Source organism: Lycium barbarum, chromosome 9 (assembly GCF_019175385.1).
Source record: "Lycium barbarum isolate Lr01 chromosome 9, ASM1917538v2, whole genome shotgun sequence".
In the NCBI taxonomy this organism is placed as follows: Eukaryota; Viridiplantae; Streptophyta; class Magnoliopsida; order Solanales; family Solanaceae; genus Lycium; species Lycium barbarum.
Window position 1 is genome coordinate 8,731,028 of NC_083345.1, and position 22,366 is coordinate 8,753,393.

A 22,366-nucleotide genomic window follows, 5' to 3' on the forward strand; every position below is an offset into this window, starting at 1 on the left:
TCATCCTTTCACAATTATTTTTCAGACATGTTGTACGTAATATTACCAGAATTTGGAAGCCTGAATATTAGCAAGCTCACCCCATCATTTATTTAATATTATGAGACGTTATCATAAATTAATTGATTAACTTTACATTGATCGTTCATATAATATAACCTCCAAACATTTTCTGAACTTAGACCTCACAAGAGAGCAAGCTCAAACATGCGAAGTTATTAGTATTGTTCAACTTTTGCATTATTGGTCTAAAAAGTCATAAAGTTGAATCAATCTTGGGCATGCAAAACGAGCTATTTCTATTTCTATGTGAACATTACACATTACATAGACATTGGTACATTACAAATGTATCAATCGGTGGATCATCTTCTCCTGTGCTTTGTAAAACATAATTGATCCGAAGTCTGGATAAAAGGACTATATTGTATTGTATTGGACCAACGTAAAAATAGTCAATTTATGGTGAATATTCCTAGTACAATATTTGCAGTGCGACCAAAAACACACTGCAGTTTCAACTAACAAGCTAATTATGTTAGTTATAAGATGAAAAGCAACAAACAGTGATCGATCAGATGCTAATAGAGTAACACATAACATTCATTGCTTAGACATACTATAGATACTCGAATTATCCACATACATAATCATATCCACTTCTGGGCAGGGAAGCATCATGAGAATGAGCTAACCCATAACCAGAAAACATGATATCATTATCCATAGAGCCTTTTAACATGCAATTAGACAGAAATATTATGAATGGCTGTTTCATGGTAGGAAGTTTCAATCAGTACGCGCGTTCTTTGAGCACTTCAAGCTCTACTTCAGTAGGGTCAGTAGCCTGAATCTCATAGTGTATGCCTTCCAGCTCCCTCCTGAACCTCTCCTTAGCTGTGGCGTACAGCATCTTCGATCGGATGCGGGAAACAGAAGGAGACCTGAAAGAGATGGATTAGTGTAGCACCTCTTTCATAAAATAACATACTAATGAAATGGTTACCCAAAGTAAAAATACATAATTTGACAACATTTTCCTACTGAAGACTTCCCTTCATCTCTATTATGTTTCTTGTTCTGTTTTAGTTTTTCCAGGAGAAAAGGTCCAAGGACTTTGCAATTAGATAACAATCCCTTTTAGATACAACACTTCTTCTAGGATCTAGGAAGGGTGGAATCTCATGCATTCAGAAGGATATTGTATACGGGTAAAACTGAGGATACAGGCACGCTCGGTTTCCCGTTGTCATGGTTATGCTCGGTCACGATACGACCGTCTCACCAGGAACGCGACTTCGAGTTCGGGCCAGGATGAGGTGATAAAGGAAGGGCAGTTAACTGCCATAAGGAGAAGACCGAAATATCCACCCTCAACCGGATAATTCGACGTCGATCTCGGTAAAACAGCTGTCACCAGATTTATTTATTTTATTTAGAATTGTACTAGGGTTGAAACTCCTCTACTATATAAAGAGGAGGTTCTCATCCATATAGGAGGTTGGCAACAGAAAGGAAGAAAGAGTTCATATAAAAAGAAAAAGAATTACTTGCATTCACCTCCATTTTGTTCTTGAATTCATTTCTATTATCCATCGTATACGTACTCAGCATCGGGTATCGACCTCGATTTTCATACCCGAGGCCGGACTCAATCAACATCTGGTCAGATCTGCTTCCTTATTCACTTAATTATTGGTTTCCCTTGTAATCTAATATCAAATTGAATTTAGCCACATATATTTGGCATCACGTATAAATTTAATTGTTCCCCATTTTAAGGTTAAACAGTTTGGCGCCCACCGTGGGGCCCTAGATAGTAGTGGCGGTTCAATACAACATTCTGGTTACCCTCAATATTCTTCACTTGTTCTTTAAGGTTTGATTTCAGATGTACCAGGTATTTTTCTCTTATTGAAGGTCCTTTTTCTTAGACGATTTTAGGCAAAAATCTCTCCTTTTTCTTCTAATTCATTCTGCCAAGCCAGTCCAAAAAATTTCAAATGTTCGGATTAAAATCAAAATCCTGCCGAAAATCTCGAAACCCTAGTTCGTCACTATAAATACTAGCTTTTCTACTCATTTTAATAAGCTTCGAAGCTGCCACTTCTCCCCTTTAGCTATTAATCATTAATCTCTTTCATACACTATTTTTGCTCAAAACACCAAGTTCATTTAGTCTCTTACCTCGATTAAAACCTCGTATCTAAGCATCATTCGTGTTCGTAAGTAGATCGGAGATCCAAAGCCACGTTCACTGCACCTGTAAAAGGTATATCCACCCCCTTTTCTCTGTTTTCTTTCTCGTCTATGTGATAAAAATGTTGTCATTATTTAAAGAGAATTATGTCTTAAGAGCATGTTTGCTTAGCTAAGATAATGATTTGGGTTTGTCATGTCTTTAGGAACAGTTGAAGTAGAAATATAAAGGGTATGTTTCAAACGTAATGTTATCATGAATTCTAGTAGTGCCGTAAATCTTAGACACATCACTGCTAGCTAATTTATATACTCACGTGTTTGATTTATTTTGTTCCCATGAAAACCTTCTGGTCATGATTCTCATTTTAAAGTATGGCACCTCCGAAATATATATTGGCTTAAGTAGAACATTTATGCTTACTACAATTGAAAATATCACTGCTGCAGATTTTCTTTTTTTAGAAATGAGATGTTTGATAGCATGTTCCTTTTGAGTTTTGTTCCCTTTTAATAAAATGGAGTAGTACATACCTTACTGTTTTGTTTTAAAAAATGACTGACCTTTTGATCTTAAAAAGTGAATAAGCGCGTTACAAATTAGTTAGAGTCTTGTTGAAATTAAATGTGATCTTGTTTTCCTTACTGTGTTTATTATCAATATATTAAGAATCACTTTTCTTTCTCTAATCCCGTTTTCCTGTTATTTTTCTTTGTCTGCATGAGCACACTTGAGCTGTAAGGAGTCTCGGACGAGACTCGATGCCACCACTAGATCAAAACAACATCATCCCTTCACTTTTTGTCTCTAGCTCCTTCGAGACTCATCCGAACATAACCTATGAGGGTCGTGATGAACTCTTGAACTCACATCCGTTTCTTATTCGGTTCTCTTCCTCTCCAGAGAAATAATCCGAGCATAAGCAAAAGGAAGAGGGGAGAGGACGAGAATGGTTACTGCATTTTTTTTTAACTTAATTTATGCTTGCTTAGTTATTTTGCATTCGTATGTGTGATTGTTTATTTGATAGATTTTTGTTTATCGACATAAGAACTCCTAGTTTAGAAAGGGAAAATTGGTATATTATTTCAGCGACTATCAAAAAGTAATAATTTTCAAAGTTCTTTTCTAGTTCATTTTATGGATCGTTTTTTATGAATCCAAATGATTTACAACAACCAGATTTTCAAGAGTCCAAACGATTCATTTAAATTTGAACCCGAGCTTCGGTCCACGTCAAAAGAATTTTTAAAGTGTTGGGTCCAAATCTTTTTCCGTAACTAAGGCCTCATTTGTTTCCATTAAAATTAAGACGTCTGAATCTGAATACACATTTGAATATTAAAATGTGCATTAAGATCTAGATGTCTGAATCTGAATGCACATTTGAATATTAAGATATGATCTCTAGATCTAAACACTGTATAATTAAGTCTGATTGTTTCAATAGCTGAATGTGCATGTGAAATTACACAATATCAATAAAAATCACATTTCAGCAAAAATAATTTATATATCCGATAGAAAATAATATTTGAATACTAAAGTTGTAGCTTAAAGTTTTCTTATACCAGACAAAAGAAGACAATTCGATTTAGGTATCTTGCATTTGAATTTAAAACTCTAGAGAATTAATTTTTCTTCAAGAGAAAAACTCTAAAGGTACAACATAGCAGTATATATTTGGATAGTATGATATACTGATGAAGTATCACCATTTATATGTAAACAATTTCCTCCTCTTCAAAATAGACAACCTCTTATGTGTTATCAAATCACGATAATCAAATCACGTTAAACGATGATACTTGTTTACTGAATATCGAATCATAATTTACATGTAAACAATTTCCTCCTCTTCAAACAAATGGACCCTATTATGCCGCTTTTTGCAGATGCAAATTTATCAAAAAAGCTCTTGTTCTTTAAGAAGCTTGTATGCATAAAGAATTTCTCCCCTGTGCCAGAAACGTATATTTTAAAATTGGACCACCATTATATTCATTGAACCATAAAAGTATCTAATAACTCTTGAAAACAAAATTGAACAGTTACAAGTTGGAAGTAATGGTCCTAAGCAACAGGCCAGAATGAAAATTGATAAAGAACTTACCATTTCAAGCAAGAAAAGAAAGGTATTTTGTTGAGAAAGCAGAGAGGGAGGCCAAAACACCTTTGCCGCGAAGAGGAGTAGGAGGCGTGAAATATTTTGTGAGAATAAGGCGTACTTTTTAATGAGTCTGAATGGAATAAGACATCTATTCAGATCTGAAACAAAATAAATGTATTTAATGGGTTGAATTTGAATAATTAAAATTTAGATTTTAAAAATAAATGCACTTATTGGGTTGAATCTGAACCATTCAGATTCAGACCTCCATTAAGTAGGGGTGGACGTTCGGTTTTTCGTTTCGGTTTTATCAAACTTCGATTTGGCTATTTCGGGTTCGGTTTTTGAAGGTGGACACCGAACACCGAACCAAACTAGTTCAGTTCGGTTCTTTCGGTTTCGGTTTTTTAAAGTTCGGTTCGGTTCGGTTTCGGTTTTTTCAATTTGATTTTTTTGATATGATATTAGAAGCGATTCCCTTGACACTAATTCATATTCTCAAAAGCAATAAAACATAAAACTGATAAATTGAAATAAAAATCAAACAAATAGGATATACAAGAATAGAAAACTATAATTATGATATAGGATTACTAGGTGTTATATGCATACCGTAAGAATAATTAAAAAAACACATAAAGGACATACATTAATCCTAAAAACACATCCTAGTTACCTTCCTTAACATACTTAATTTTCTCAACTGAAGTAGAAAATTAGGGATACAAATGCAAAAAAGGGCTTGTTACAATTGAGTTTTTTTTGGCTTTAAACTTAATGGGCTTGGACTATTTTAATTTTTTTTGGGTAATGTATTAAATTTCGGTGTGTGTTCGATTTTTCGATTAGGTTTTATCAAACTTCGGTTCGGCTATTTCGGTTTCGGTTTTTTGAAGGTGGACACCAAACACCGAACCAAACTAGTTCGGTTCGGTTCGGTTTGTTGAAGTTTCGGTCCGATTCGATTCGATTTTTCGATTTTCGATATTTATGCCCAGTCCTACCATTAAGTGCAGACAAATGAGGCCTAATTGCCTTTATCTAGTCCTTTAAAAAGGTGCAAAGTTTAGCATTGTTTCGAAATTGACGTTCTTCAGTTTCTGCCATTTTGTTTCAAGTATGCTTTTGAGGTTTAAGTCTTTAAATTCAAAGTGGAGTCTTTCAAATGACATGATTTTTTAACACATAACTTCCAACAAAAGAGGCGCTAGCATTTGTGTTTTAATGATTTTCTAAGCCTAATTTATTCACTCAAGTTTGACCGGTTAATCGTATTTAACGGATCTTAAAAGATGTTTAGCACCTTCTCTTTAGGATAATTAGAACCATTACCTAGACTTATATAAGTTCAGTGGACCTTTAAATTAGAGTTAATTTAGCATTACTTTAGGTGTCCTAATTCACCTTAAAAATAATTAGGTGACGACTCTTTGCGTAATTAATTGCGAATTACCAATATATTGTACCTTAATTTAACCCGATTAAATGGGGTATAACAAACACTTTAATTTTATTTTACTTATTTATTTTAGTAAATTTAATTTTTTATTATTATTTTCCTTTAATATAAAAAGACATACATAAATTTGACATAATACCTGGATAGCCCCTTAAACATGACATGTTTTGTAAAATAGGCATCCAAACTTAGCAAGTGACCAATTAGACACTTGAACTTGGCATAAGTGCCTACAGAACACAGCATGTTGACATGAGTGTTTTGCACTCTACACTGGCGGGGTGAAAGTAAGCTTTTTCTTATATTCTTCTTTTCTGTTAAAAAAAAAAAAAAAAGGTTCAACGTGTCTAATTTTACATTTCAACGTATGAGCCCAACAATTTCACCTTTCCTACGCCTGCCTTTTCTCCATTTTTACAAGAACAACTTGGTCAATGCTATATCACAAAAAAAAACATTTAAAAAGAAACCAAAAACAAGTAAATGAAAAGGAAATTATCGAAGAAAACACCCAAGGAAACATGATTACACAAATTAATCTTCTGAAGAGATTTTAATGTGCATACTGTAAGAAATCAAATCTTATACTCAACAAATGGGTATTTCTATAAAACCTAACCTTGCAGTACTCAACAAATAGGTTCCAACAAAGCATGATTGGCGGAGGGATTATTGAAGATAGGGGAGGTTTTCGGAGAAAATGTCGGAAGGTGTGGGGGTTACGGTAAAAGAATATTGGAGGGAAGGTTAATTATGTGGTTTTTTTTAATAAAAATAATAATAATTATAGGTGTCAAATTTTTCCTGCCTAAGTGTTACTAATGGATTTGTCATTGTGACCCATCAGCAGCAAATGATTTACTCGCAGATGACCTCATGGAGATCTGTGTTTAGTAGACACATTTATGCCTAGTTCAAGTGTCTATTTGGTCACTTGCTAAATATGTGAGTTTTCTGACTTAGAAAGTCGACTAAAAGAAAGAAATTGTCGCTTGGACTCAAATACTGGAGTAAAAAGGGAATCGGAAGGTGTCGGATTTTAAATCATTACTCTTATAACCTTTTATATAAGAGGGTGTCGGATTGGGTGGAATTTCAAATAATTACATCTCTATCACCTTTTATATAAGAGGGTGTCAGATTATGTATTGAATATTACGTTGTAGGTATCCCATACATAGTAAGCAACTGAAAGAGGTGAAACTCAAAATACAAGAATGTCGCGTTATAGGTATCTGTCACACCCCAATCCTGATAGGGCATGATGGGCACCCGACCCTTACTTAGAGCTGAGCGAACCCGCTGGTTCTCGTTATACTCATAATCTCACAGGACTCCTAAGTCATGAAATGAAATGTATAATGAAAGCTTTTCGAAAACATTCTTTTCGTCTTTCTCGAATCATATAAAATCTGTAATTATATGAATCTGTAAAGTAATGCATAATGATACATCGGCTTAAATAGCCGCTTACAAGACTGACATACTGTATACATGACTCTGTCTGCAAAGTCTCTAACATAAATTAATATACCATAACATACATACTCTGACTCGGCAACACTCCGGAAAGAAATGGAGCTCGCCAAACTCGTTGGAACATCTTCTAGCAATATCCTCTACTCATCTGTATACACCTGCGTGGCATGAAACGCAGCGTCCACAAGAAGGGACATTAGTACGAATAATGTACTGAGTATGTAAGGCATGAGTAACAACATAACATAGATATGAAAAGTAACGAGGAATAAGAGAGATAACATGTACATCTGAATGCCTCGTAAGGCAGATGTCATGCATGCTTAGCCTTTAAAAAAAACGTTTTATACATATACATAGTACCATGCCCGGCCATTAAGGCTCGGTGTTATATATATATATAGTATCATGTCCGGCCATTAAGGCGCGGTGTTATCATCATTAGCCTGCGTCCAGGCCTCCCGCGTCCGGGGCAATATCATAACATGCCCACTGCAGTGGTGTGCACATCTACGTGCCTGCCCGGCCGACTATAGCGCGGCGCGGTGTAAGAAAATACATACATAAATATATAAAGCATGCATGATAGCCAAATAAAATCTATGAGTACATCAGAGTGACGTAAGGTCGGTAACCTCCGATTATATTATGGAATAATCATTGTCGCTTTGTCTCACCTTAAAGAAAAAATTATTATAAGATGAGACCAACAACAATGAATAAAATTAAGAAAGGTCAAAAGATAGCTCAATGTTCTCATATCGTCATTGAAATCATAAACTTGGAACCTTTGAACATAAAATCGTTATCATCATAGTCATCATAATAATGTAAAGCTCATGTACATGGAAATCTCTATAACTTGAGACTTTTAGCCATAAAATCATTATCATCATAATCAGCATAGAAATTATCCTCATCTTTGACATCATCATTATCATCGTAAAAACATGCTCATCGCTGTTATCATAAGAGCTCACAGAATCATAAATCTCTGGTTTGGAAAATGGCATTTTGGGAAAACAGCTATGAATTATTAGGAAAGGAATTATGCCTTGGAGTCGTAAACATTTAACTTTTGAAAACGAGGAAGATATGGAAACATTTATGAAGCCATAGTATCGAAATCATGTCTTTAGAAGCCCAATAAGATTATAAGGATCACGAAATTCGTGGACTTCTAGCATTTGCGGAACCAATGATATTATGAGTACGACACAAGGATTTATAATGAAAGGATCATGCCTTTAGAAAGAAGGGGACTAGCCTTAACATACCTGGAAGATAATTTCTCGACTTCCAACTTACTTCCAGTTTTGCAATTCACTTAAGATCATTGATAGCCTCGTAATCTACATATAGAACCATTCATAATATTGTTAGGCTCGTCATCAGGCACTTGTCTCAAGACTTTAATTAAAATCCTTCTAAATTCTGTCAAAATTCGGGTAGCATCTCTCCTGTTTATATGCCTAGCCCGAAATCATAATATCAACAACAACAATACCAACATCATCAATACCATTATCCATGCCAATATATCTCCTAAAACATCCCACACTGTTTTCTAAATTTCTCAACTAACCAACTTGTGATACGACTATTTAATAACTTTATTTCCGTAAAGAAGACGAAATTAACACCAACAACATCAATAACAACACCCTCAACATCCTACAAGATAATATATGTATTTTAATCCAAATTTCTCTTCAACCCTCAATCCATAAATCAACAACATCAACACAACACACCATAACCTCTATTCGTGAAACTATTCCTTAATTCATATTGATAGAGAAAGAGATTCAACAATTCATACCTTATTTTTATGAAGGTAGCAAAATCTTCAACATTTACTTGTTCTCAAGCTCCTCCAACACCAAAATGAAATCTTAATCGCGTCTACACTGTATACGGTAAAAATCGGATATATGTTAGAACCGGTAAGACCAGAGATCGAAGGAAAAGAGGGAAGATCGTCATCTGGTCCGATTTCTCCATAGACGAATTGATCGTGGCCGTTGGTCCGTTTGACCGGGGCCGTTGGTCCGAATTGATCGTGGCCACTGGTCTGATTGATCATAGTCGTTGGTCCGAATTGATCGTGGCCGCTGGTCCGTTTGATCATAGCCGTTAGTCCGTTTGATCGTGGGCGTTAGTCCGTTTGATCGTGGCCGTTAGTCCGGGAAATCGTGGCCGCTAGTCCGGGTTGTCGTGGCCGTTGGTCCGGGTGATCCTGGCCGTTAGTCCGTTTTGGTCATGGCCGTTGATCCGGGAGATCCGTTACGCGGTTGCCACGCATCGATAGCGTCCTGCCATGCTCAACTGCCAATCGTACGGGTGTCAGACCGTACGGCCAACCTAATCCAACTCAGAGCTTTTTCATCATTATTTTATTGTTCATGTTGTATGAAGCCCATAGGGCACTACTATAAATAAGGGGCATTATCCCCCTCTTAAGGGGTTGGCTTCCACACATCAAGAACACTTTGTAATAGCAATATATATACAAAATCTCTCTCAAACACCCGATTTTGGTCACATTTGCTGTGTTTATTTCTTGCATTACTTCAATCGAGTAACATTCATACATTAGTGAAACACTCGAGTATATAGCAAACCACCGATTGTCATTGCTTTCGTCGCATTATATCTATACTTATATCTTTCTTTTACCAAGTAGATTGAGACTTAACCACATATCTTATACCCACTCACAAATTCAATTGATTATCCAAATCCGGGGTAAACATACACGTTGCCCGGACTTCGATTAGTATTCCGTAGCTTGAAATTCGCTCAAAATCCTCAATTTTTATGTGGCACAAAGGCCTTCTTGTTTGCTGAAAATTCTGGAACATTTTGGAGCATTTTGGATGAAAAAAATGAGGGTTTGCCCCTTTTTATAAGGGCTGAGGCGGCGTCACTGTAGCTACAGTACTGTAGCAGTCCTGTTTCTGCGTCGACAGCTCAGTTTGTAACGTCTATAATTCTCTACTCCGATGTCCTATCAACGAGAGGTTTTTTGCATTAGAAACTAGACTCGCCAAACTTCATTTTAGGCTTTTAAAATGCCTTAAAACTCCAAATATACATGGATATATACCCCTCCAAAGTTAACTAAAAATCTGCCCAACATTTCTCAAATTTTCGTCGAACTTATTTTCTTCAATTTGCTTGACCTCGAAACCTTCCAAAACTCTTCATACATGATATTTATCATTTATTATACATGATAATGGCCATGTTCTTGTGTTTCAAATTAGTCTTTCCCGATTACGACTTACGAGATCATAATCATCATTTGCTTAAACAATATACTTAATAATGCCTCGTTCCTCATACTCCAAAGTTGTTTTACCTAGTCGTAACTCGACATACTTACATTCAAATTTAACCAGTGCTTCTCCGAGGTGCGGGGTGTAACATTCTCCCCCCCTTCAAAAACATTCGTCCTCGAATGTTGAGGTAGAGTTCGCTCTGAGGTAGATGTCAATGTTTTTACCCGTATTTGTCGGTTATTACTTTACTTACTTTCTCGTTTGGAACCGAATTTATCCAAATTATGTAGTCTATTCTTCTTTTGTGGCCAAATTTATGCCTGTACTCAAGGTCATCCCTTTTTCTTATTATTTGTCTGTCTACTAACTCTTCGTGCTTTATCGCTTTCATTGTCTCCTCAGTCTTCGTTGTTTACATTCTGGTATGCCCTTTCATGTCGTACTTACCACATACCTTTATCCAATTTTGATCTCATCTTCTTTTTATTCAGGAATTCTTGTTCTCTTCGATCTCCACGTATTTTTCGTACGTTTCATAGATGTCCTAAGCCTTTGTCTCCTTGGAGTTGAATTATTCTTATTCTTCCTCCCTTAAAATAACCTCGAGACTGGTCATATTTTAGCATCATTTGCTTTCTATAGCAGTCGAATTAATCTTTGCGGTACTTTATATTTCAACTGGTTTAACACCGAAATGGCTCGCTTAATTTCTCTTTCCTTCAATTGGACTTCTGGCCCTTGGCTAACTAATGGCAATTCGTGTACTTATATCAAAAACATCTCAAATATCTACTTTAATGATTCATTTCCTTCAATTTACTCTTAAAGTTTCTGGTCCTCAGTTCGGCAAATAAATTAGGGGTGAATTCAGAAGTTTGTCGAAAGATAACCAAGATTCTTAGTCATGCAGCGAATTCGGATCTTTTCATTCTTTCTTCTGTCTGTAACCTTCATTCATCCCTTTTTCCAATAAGAGCCGTCATTTGCTTGTTCCACGAGGTTTCATTGTCACCCAATTGATCTAATCAAACGCAATATCCTTTGATCGTTTCCTTTGGGTTTCTCCTTCTACTTTTCACATTTGCCCAATTATCACTTAATAAGTATTTCCCATAGTTTGATGCGATTATCTGTCATTTCGGTTTACCAATCAAGTGGATCTCTTAATTCCTTACATGTCCCTCTCCTCTAGTTATATCCTTGAATTATTTTCCTGCAATCTTATCTTCATCTACTTTCATGCCTTCACCTTTTGTCGACTTAGTCCCTCCTATTTCGCAGCCCTCTATTTCTCTACTAATGGGCAACTTTCTTATTTAGCTGCAGCACTTTTCCTTGCTTGCTTCTCTAGTGCTACTTTAGATTATTCCTCGTAATACTAATCAATTTTACGTACATATCATCTCATCTCCTTTTTAATTCCTTAGTCGGACTGCTTAATTCCTTACAATGTCATCATGGTTCCACCCACGGTAGTGCCTAGATGGTTTGCGATAGCATTTCCTTGTCAATGCTTTATTATTCACATTAATTACTTTACTTCAGATTACTCATCCAATGTGTCAAGACACCATAGCCACGGGATCTATATTCAAATGGAACTCCATTCGACCCGTACAACAATCTTCAGTACCATTCCTTATACACTCGTATACAATATTTTCTTATCATCGTTGTTATCCCCTATCACAAGATTATACTTACAACATACTAATCCACTATTCAAAATATTTTCAAATCGTTGTTTGAATCTTTCCTCCAATTTCTTCTCCTCTAATCTTAACATCATTACAAAATAACTCATAAGTCAGAGACTAAAATAAAATCTTACTTAATCACAACTTCCTTTCGATACGAATGTGCTTCCCTTTTTAATTCCTTGGCTCTCCTATACTAGCGGCTAATTGAGATTTGACAAGCTTCCATTCTTCTTCAAATATTTATCGTCGTCCCCACACTATTTTACTAGCTCTTTTATCAGGACGATTATTTATTGGTCCTATGACATATACTCTCACGATTTAATATAAACGGTGACTTATGATTTCCCGACGCAGGAGATATTTTCAAATCTCAGGTAGTACTGCTGTCGTGCTATCCATAGGAATATTGTCTTTCTTTCTTTTGGCGATCATTGAGATTCCTATAAATATTCTTCTTTTAAAACTCTCATCTCTTCCAACGCTGCGATTTTTCTTTAGTAATCTCGTCTGTCCTTGATAGTTATCCTTGATTTTCTAAACCTTTATTATCTTGTCATGCCTCTGTTCCCATGTTTGTCTCATAATATACATGCATTTAGTCTATTTCCACTTTTCTTTAGCGCATTCTTGCTTTATTAGTCCATTTCAAATTTTGACTCCTTCAAGCCGATACATTTCTTTCTTCTGTACTTGGAATTATTCTAATTCGTCTAAGAAGGTTCTCATATACCAGTAACATTCGAGTATTGATCGTCTTTGGTAGTCAATTGGCCGAGCCTAGCGATCCTTCAACTCCTCTAGTCCATATAGTGTCGGAGCTACTTTTATCGTATGGTTTGACTTATTTCTCTTTTGCTAATTGAATTCTTGTATCGAGTCAAATGTCCACACATTATGGACACAAGTCAAATCACTTCCTTCCTTCATGTCTAATAGTCCCTTAGGTTAATGAATCCATGATGACATTAGAATTCGTTAGGCTCCTTATAGAATTCCCGACTACACCATGCTCCTCCAGCCGTAAAAGGGTGCATTACATTTACTCATATGTGTGTACCATTATTGGTTTGGTCTGGAAAAGAAAAAAAAAACTGTGCAGGGTTCCGCTTTTCTTTCGCGATGCGGAAGGAAAGCGCAATGTCCTGAAGCCTTCTGTGCAGGACTCCGCTTTTCTTCCACGATGCGGACGAAAAGCGGGAAGTTCTGAGGCTTTTCGCTTTCCTTCCGCGATGCGGACAGAAAGTGCAATGTCCTGAGGCTCTCTGCGCAGAACTCTGTTTTCCTTCCGCAGCAATGTTCTGAGGCTGATTTTGATTGAGAAATCAAGGATCTGATTCTTGGCCTTTCGAGTAACATAAGGTCATAACCTCCGAATGAATTATGGAGCTCGTATCGAATTCAAAGGAGTAATCGATGATGATAAACCAAATAATTCTTTATGAATCCTTAAAATAACAAAGTTTTACGACTTGAAATACGAAGCATGGGAATAGAGTGGATTTATTGCGGATCGCTCATGTTCATGTTCTAATTGGGTTCATATCATATCAACAATAGTCGATACTTCCTCTCATATTCTCACGATTCATCCTTCTAATGTTCCGCCGATTCTTGTCCTCATCATGAGATTTTTGTAAAATACACTATTTTCTTTCTTCCTTCGTTCATTTCTTATTTCCCTTTACGATAGCATAGCTTGCTCGTAGGTGTGTTTCTTTCTCGTATATTCGTCTTGTTTCCTTTATAATCATATCTCTATCCCAAGTCCACCATCGTATGCCATCACTGTCTACCCTTGGCCAACCTTATTAATTTATTAACCTTCCTCTTTTAGTCGCCAATCACATAACTTCCTCCCCATATCGATATCTCTTTGTTATCACTCACTAACCAATCTAATCTATAAAACGTAATACTGTATTTGAGTTCCTGATGTCAACTTTCTTTACGTTTCCAATAGGTCTCAATCCTTCGAGATCTCAGATGCAACTCATCCCAGTTTCTTAACTACTGATCATTTTTCCTTCCAGGATTCCTCCTTTAAATTAAATTAAGATCGTTCTAAAACTTCTCTTTGAAAACGTCGCATAGTTGTTCCTTCAATCATGACTTACCAAACGGCTGATGGTCACATTTTCCCTTTACTCTTTCTCTATAGAAATGCAAACAATTCAATTTGTAAAAAATTTGGCAGAGTTTCCTCTATAATTCTTACTACCTCATTCCTGCAGACAGCCCAGAAAACATATCCAAAGCCTCATAGAGCAATCACAAATACCCATAATATCTGACTCAAGTTCTTATATCAATGTCTATCCATATTAATAAAACAAGAGACATACCTTTCGAATGAACAACTTCAATTTTCAACAATTATCTCGTAGCGGCATAATCAACTGCTTATCCATGATAAAAACATTTGGAATTCGAATCAGGGACATCATATCCTATGATTTAGCTCTATGGCATGATCTAAGATAAGAAAGAAGGTCAATGGTTCCTAAATGCCCTGCAGCCTCTTGTTTATAAGTGTGGCGCGCTTCACACCCATAAACAAGACTCTACTGGACACGACTTTGCAGACAACCCCTAGGACGAACTGCTCTGATACCAATTTGTCACACCCCAATCCTGATAGGGCATGATGGGCACCCGACCCTTACTTAGAGCCGAGCGAACCCGCTGGTTCTCGTTATACTCATAATCTCACAGGACTCCTAAGTCATGAAATGAAATGTATAATGGAAGCTTTTCGAAAACATTCTTTTCGTCTTTCTCGAATCATATAAAATCTGTAATCATATGAATCTGTAAAGTAATGCATAATGATACATCAGCTTAAATAGCCGCTTACAAGACTGGCATACTGTATACATGACTCTGTCTGCAAAGTCTCTAACATAAATCAATATACCATAACATACATACTCTGACTCGGCAACACTCCGGAAGGAAATGGAGCTCGCCAATCTCGGTGGAACATCTTCTAGCAATATCCTCTACTCATCTGTATACACCTGTGTGGCATGAAACGCAGCGTCCACGACCTATTGCAATAAGATTTTCTCAAGTTCACTATAACGGAGCAACTTCAGATAACAACCTATTGCGACCTAGGAATTAAACTCTTAATCCCTCCCCCTTACAATAAATCTATTGCAAGACCTTTACAATAACTCTATTGTAAAAAACACACCTTGACTAACTCTAGCCAAGTGAACAGCTCAGAATGGTTGAAGATATGTCCTACTATTACACTTCTTGAAAGTCGTGTAGGAATACAAGATAACAATAAAAGAAAAAAGACTCAACAAACCTAAGGACTCAAAACATCTTCAGTGATTGGGAACTGGTCCTTTTGTTTGTTGAAACTTGTTCTTGAGAGCACCTTGAGGTGCGGCTACTAGCACTTGAGATGAAAGTGAATTTTCTGATTTTTCAAGTGTTAGGTTTGCACTTGTATAATGTTGTTTATATAAGAGGAGCATGTGTTGAGATGAAAAGGACATTGCAATGTGCACTAGCAAACTGCAGCTGCGCTGCTGCACTGTCCAGTAGATACAGTGTCGGCAGCTTCACAGCTGTAGAGTTGACCTAACAACGGCTAGAGGAACCTGATCGCATCTGGTCCCTATCTTGTTCCTCGAATCAGTTTGTCAAATCATGAGCAAGTGGGTGGGTTGATATGAAAGTGACATTTCATTACTGTAAAGCTGCTGACAGCAGCAGCTTTACAGCTGTAGAGTTGACTTGCACCGCCTAGAACCTGATTACATCTGGTTCCTCTAAAAACATATCTGGTTCCTCGAATTAGTTTGTCAAATCATTAAAACTCAGAATAACATAACTTATCACAAATTAATATATGTTAGAATTATCTTGTGTGAAGACTATCATTTTGGGTTGTTTCTTTTTCTTATTTCATCACTACTATACTTTTTTAGTTGCATTTTATGTTTCAAACCCTAAGTGAAAAGTGACAGTTAAGAATAATGATGGTTATGTGAAAGTGACTTTTGAGTCACTCATATACCAAATTAGTCACTATTGAGTGATTTCAAACAGAAAATTTGAAACTTTTTAGGATGTTGATATTTGTTTGAGTTGAACAATTGTCTTACCAACTCTCAAAAAAAAAAAAAAAAAAAAAAAAAAAAAAAAAAAGAGCGTAAAGAATTTTGGCTGAAAGAAGTCTTCTTTTAAACACGTGCATACTTTATTTTACGTTTTACTCGAGTAAAAATTAAATATCACGATAAAATTATATAGTAAAACTTTCTCAGAATATTGTAAAGAGTTTACTAATATCTAAAAGTCCACTCTTTTGCTTTCTTGCAATAACCTGTTTTACATAGAGTATATGACTTTATCAATTATAATTATTCTAAATTCCTCCCGACTGATGTGTACATAAAGAGCACTATTTTTTATTTTTTTTAAATAGTGCCTTGTTAATTATATTTTCTTTTGGGGACTATAGATTTTCTCCTACAGATCATTCTCAAGAGAGAGAACCAAAAAAGTAAACAAGTTGATAAGACTGAGCTGTTGACACACAGGAAATTTAAAGTCAAATGCTAACATAATTTTCTTTTGGATTTTAGTCATATAGGCCCCTCAATTTAGAATATTTTCGTCGAAGCCATGTAAGGTCTTATGTACACACAAACTAGCCGATAGTTTTCTGTTGAGAGAAAAAAAAAATACCGTATTCAGCGTTATACAATTATTTTTCAGACTTGTTGTGCGTAATATTACCAGTTCACAATTTGGAAGCCTGAATATTAGCAAGCTCACCTCATCGTTTATTTAATATTATGAGACGTTATCATAGATTAATTGATTAACTTTATATTGACCGTTCATATAATATATCCTCCATACATTATTTGAACTTAAACCTCACAAGAGAGCAAGCTCACACATGCAAAGTTATTAGTATTGTTTAACTTTTGCATTATTGGTGTAAAAAGTCATAAAGTTGAATCAATCTTGGGCATGTAAAACGAGCTATGTCTATTTCTATGTGAACATTGCCCATTACATTGACATTGGTGTGTAATGTATCAATGGGTGGATCATCATCACCTGTGCTTTGTAAAACATAATTGATCCGAAGTCTGGATAAAAGGACTATATTGCATTGTATTGGACCAACGTAAAAATAGTCAATTTATGGTGAATATTCCTGGTACAATATTTGCATTGCGACCAAAAAGCACTGTAGTTTCAACTAACGAGCTAATTATGTTAATTATCAAATGAAAAGCAACAAACAGTGATCGACCAGACACCAATAGAGTAACGCATAACATTCATTGCATACTATAGTCGATACTCGAATTATCCACATACATAATCATATCCACTTATCGGCAGGGAAGCATCATGAGAATGAGCGAAACCATAACCAGAAAACATGACATCATTATCATGAGTCCGGTAATCAGCAACCCAATGCCGAGTTATTTAAGTCGCCTTTAAACATGCAATTAGACAGAAATATTATGAACGGCTGTTTCATGGTAGGAAGTTTCAATCAGTACGCACGTTCTTTGAGCACTTCAAGCTCTACTTCAGTAGGGTCAGTAGCCTGAATCTCATAGTGTATGCCTTCCAGCTCCCTCCTGAACCTGTCCTTAGATGTGGCGTACAGCATCTTTGATCGGATGCGGGAAACAGAAGGAGACCTGAAAGAGATGGATTAGTGTAGCACCTCTTTCATAAAATAACATACTAATGAAATGGTTACCCAAAGTAAAAATACATAATTTGACAACATTTTCCTACTGAAGACTTCCCTTCATCTCTATTATGTTTCTTGTTCTGTTTTAGTTTTTCCAGGAGAAAAGGTCCAAGGACTTTGCAATTAGATAACAATCCCTTTTTAGATACAACACTTCTTCTAGGATCTAGGAAGGGCGGAATCTCATGCATTCAGAAGGGGATGTATTGTGACATTTGTGAGTACACAACAGACAAGAAACTAAAAGAACTAAAGGACTTTGCAGTAAGACAAAAATCCCTTTTAGATAAAAACACTTCTTCTAGTAGGTTCCAATGGAACTTGGGCTAATTAAAAACCAACATAAAAACAATCCTTAGACACGTGCCAATACTCAAATGAATATCCAAAATTAGCCAGACAAATAATCCCTTCTACGCGAGGAAGTGTACTCCAGCTGCAATGCCTCAAAGGCAAAGGATAATTTCCCTAAATCTACAGACCTTGTCACAAGAACTTCTGTACACATACTTATAATTAACACACTTTTCTACACCCTTCACCATTACATGGGAGCTTTCTTCACCCTCCTAAACTTCTATATAATCTGCAGGGACTTAGAGTCCGATTGGAGAAAGTGATACATACCTAATTAAGCTCTGAAAGACAATTGTCTTACAATGATTCCTTGTATTCTCTACAAAAGATATGGTTCCTCGTACACATCAACTATCCCTTTGCTGGTCAGTTTTCCACCTTTTCGCAATATATGCATGCTGGTCTTACTCATATGGCTATTCTCAGCTATGTTACTCGGACTCTCCAAAAATGATGCTGCACCCATGTCTGATTCTTCAAAAATGCACTACTTTTGGAGAAACCAACACGGACCCGTCGACATATCCAAAGAGTCAGAGCAACATACATTCTCAGTACTAGAACATTTTCTCAAGAGACGTTCACTTTGCAGGTACCTCAAGTATCTGACCGCTACAGCTATAGAACTCCCTTTCCAGAAACACCGTTGTTCTTACAAACATAAGCCACATACACAATAACACAAACAGTCTACCAACCTCTACACAATAACACAAACAGTCTACCAACCTCTTGCTCTCCCTACAGTTAACTCGACTGCTTCAGCCATCACAGTCTCTCTCTTAACACTGCCACCATCATAATTGCAATTCACATCATCATGGGCTAGCTATATTCCATGAAGGAGAAAGACTATTAAAATCAACTTTTCTATATCGTTCTCGAATCACTCACTCAATTGGTTTGACACAAATGCTTGATACTTAGTAAATTCAAAGGTGCCTGCTATGTGAAAATCATTAATGTGACTTGACAGCATCTTAGATAAATTAGAACCAACATTCACAAATGAGAGCAGAATGCCCCTTGCACATATAGACTGAAGTTATGATAAAACAGAAACCCGACACACCCCACTGTCTTTTCTCTTCTTTACCTCCTTTTTAAAGGAGGATGATGGGGACTGAAATAAGAAAAAGATTTAATTCCCTATTTTAGACAGTTGAACAGTGCAGCAACATTCACAGAGGACAGTATAAACAGATGAAAAGAGTCTAAAACTAGTACAACTTCCAATATAAGGTAGACACCTGTCTTTGATAAAAATCCAGTTATGCAAGTTCTGGCTGAAACTATAACTTACCAGGCAAAGAAGAAAATCTTGCTCTTTTGGCAGTTATCAGATGTCACGAAGTCGTAATCATATACTGCATATCGGCAGTCATTCTCAGGAAGAGCTTCAGTGAAATCATTATAGCTCTCAGCTGGACCTCCAGTTTTCTCAACCACAACCTCATTTTTCTTCTCATCAATCTTAAATATCACATATCGATGCACCTTCTTCCTTTGCAGTTCCATATAAGTAGCTTTGCTTTGATCAGCAACCCCCATGCCAGAGGATGCATTTGCCTACAAGCATAACAGATATTCAAAAAAATTGCTCTAAAGTGAACCACAGACATGATAGAACAAAAATTATACAGTATTCTCAAACACCAGACTCAACTTTCCCACATGCAAGTGATAGTATAATCAAGCAAATAATAAGAAAAAGTGCTGCTAGTAAAAGCTTGTACGAGTCAGTAGCTTGTCTCGTTGGACCATCAGAATGATGAAAATAGAAATATAGTTTGACTGATTTTCTTTTCATCAAATCCCTCCAGAATTCAACTGAAGAAAAAGAAAGAATACAACAACAACAACAACCCAGTGAAATCCCACATCGTGGGGTCTGGGGAGGGTAGAGTGTACGCAGACCTTACTCCTACCAAGGTAGGACGGCTATTTCCGAAACGAAAAAAAAAAAAAAAAAAAAAAAGAAGAAAGAATGAAGTTTCTAAATATGAAGGAATCCACCGGATCCCATCATGAAATATGCACATCCAACACCAACTCCTGTGGCCTATGCTACTTGAACTCTCCAAAAATGTTGTCCCACACGTGTCTGATCCTCCAAAAATGCACTACTTTTAGAGGATCCGACACACACCCTTCGGCATTTTGAAGAGTCTGAGCAACATAGCTTGTTGTGACTAAATAGATCTCTAATCACACCCTCTCGTAAACCCCACCAAAACAAAAGGCAAAAACCTCAATAAAACAAGTTTGCTCAACTTTCTAAAAACTTGAATCCCAAATAGTTGCTCAACTTCAAATTATTTGTGATAAAGCTACAATTTTGTGTGAAACCACAACGAAAATGACAACTATTCAAACATTACCACCATCTGTTTTTTTTTTTTCTCCAATCCCTTAGCAATAATATTATGGGATTCATGCAAAAAAAGAAATCACCCCAGAAATATATGATGCTTTATTTTCTTGTATCAACAGACATTACCACTAAGTTTGTTTATTTACTCGTATGATTCATGCTTAACTTGAAGAAGAAAAAAAATCGTAACTTTCAATAAACCGGAAAATTCAAAAAGGAATAGGATCTGAGAAATTTAATTAAACACAGATCAAAGAAAAATAAGATAAGGGGCAAAACTTAACTTAATTTAAGTCTAATTAAAAGAAGAAAAAAAAAACAGATGCAATGTGAATTGAATTAACTCTTAGGACAATCAACACAAGTATGTGAATCAGTTCTAATTTGACTAAGATCTTAGCAAATTCAACTTCATCTACACACAACAATGCAAAACAGAGATCAAATTAAGCAATTTTGTAGTAAAAACAATAATTCAGAAACAACCAAGCTATGTCAAACAGATAAGTAATGCAAAGGAAAATCAGATCTATCAAAGAGATTTAAAAAAAAAAAAAAAAGAGAGAGAACATTACTCCTCCTCTGATTCTGAAAGACATGGTTAAAGTGATCAGACTCCAAGAGAGACTATAGAAATTGAAGTAAAAATCAAAAGCAGCCGCTCAAGGAAAAAGAAACTATTTTGAGAGGGGAAGGGGGGGAAGAGAAAATTATTGGAGCAATAATACTGTCAAAACTGATCTCTTTTTTTTTTAATTCTTACCAAAAAAAAAATTCAAACTTTTCTCTCTCTCTGCCTTTGTATATGTTTATATATATTGGTATAAATATCTATATATGTTTATATGTGTATGTATGTATATATTTGGATATATTTATATATTTTGGGTTATTTTTTATAATGTAAGTTTTGAGCTATTTTTTGTAATGTAAGTGATCAACTTGTATATTTCTGAAATTTTCACCAAAAAAAAAAAAAAAAATAGGTCATACTCATCAAACTGTGACATAAAGGGTGTTTCAAATACACAAAAATTATTAGTCAAAATCAATCAAAAGTTATAAGTTGAAAGTGATTGCAATTTGATTTATCCCGATACCTTTTATAACCTTCGAAATACTCTTTCCAAGACATAATTTCTATTATCCGTATATTATATTGTATCTCAGTCGTTCATCATTTTTAATATAAAATCTTATTATATTCTTTGTAAATAATTTTAAAGATATTACAGTCAATTTTATAGACAAATGTTTATCAATATTTTTTTTACTACGCACACAAAACGTTTCAATTTTCACATACAAACATGTGACTGTTTATTTATAAAATTAATTTCAATACGTAAATATTTTTTTCAGCTCTTGATATGTATCAACTACTTTTAATTAACAATTCAAATGGGCTCGAAGTAGTTTTCTAAAAACTTTTGTTTGTATAGTATGTTACAAAATAATAGTGTATAATTTATGTATATCAATTAGAAAAGTAAATAATGAATTTGACCGACTGTAAAGATTCCGAATAAATATCGGCGACTGTCTCATAATCAAAATCCAATGGGCCCATAAACACCCAGGCTCTTTATATTTTGAAGAAATTGCACGGTTTCCCTCAATTGTCTTGTTTATAATTTTTATCCTTTAAAATCGA

The 22,366-nt window shown here is 35.6% G+C and overlaps 1 protein-coding gene across 2 annotated transcripts; it reads right to left on the reverse strand.

Moving 5' to 3' along the window:
• Positions 1–724: 724 nt before the first annotated feature.
• Positions 725–21,492, reverse strand: LOC132609085 (actin-depolymerizing factor-like). Of its 2 annotated transcripts, none has more exons than XM_060322923.1 (3): positions 21,288–21,492; positions 19,642–19,907; positions 725–944 (listed from the first exon to the last, which is right to left on the reverse strand). In XM_060322923.1, the coding sequence occupies exons 1-3, from the start codon at positions 21,309–21,311 to the stop codon at positions 794–796; spliced, it is 441 nt and encodes a 146-aa protein (XP_060178906.1). In that variant the 5' UTR covers positions 21,312–21,492; the 3' UTR covers positions 725–793. The 2 variants fall into 2 exon arrangements, with proteins under 2 accessions (XP_060178906.1, XP_060178905.1); XM_060322922.1 differs by lacking the exon at positions 725–944 and adding an exon at positions 17,533–17,925 and having other exon boundaries at positions 21,288–21,475.
• Between the last annotated feature and the right edge of the window lie 874 nt (positions 21,493–22,366).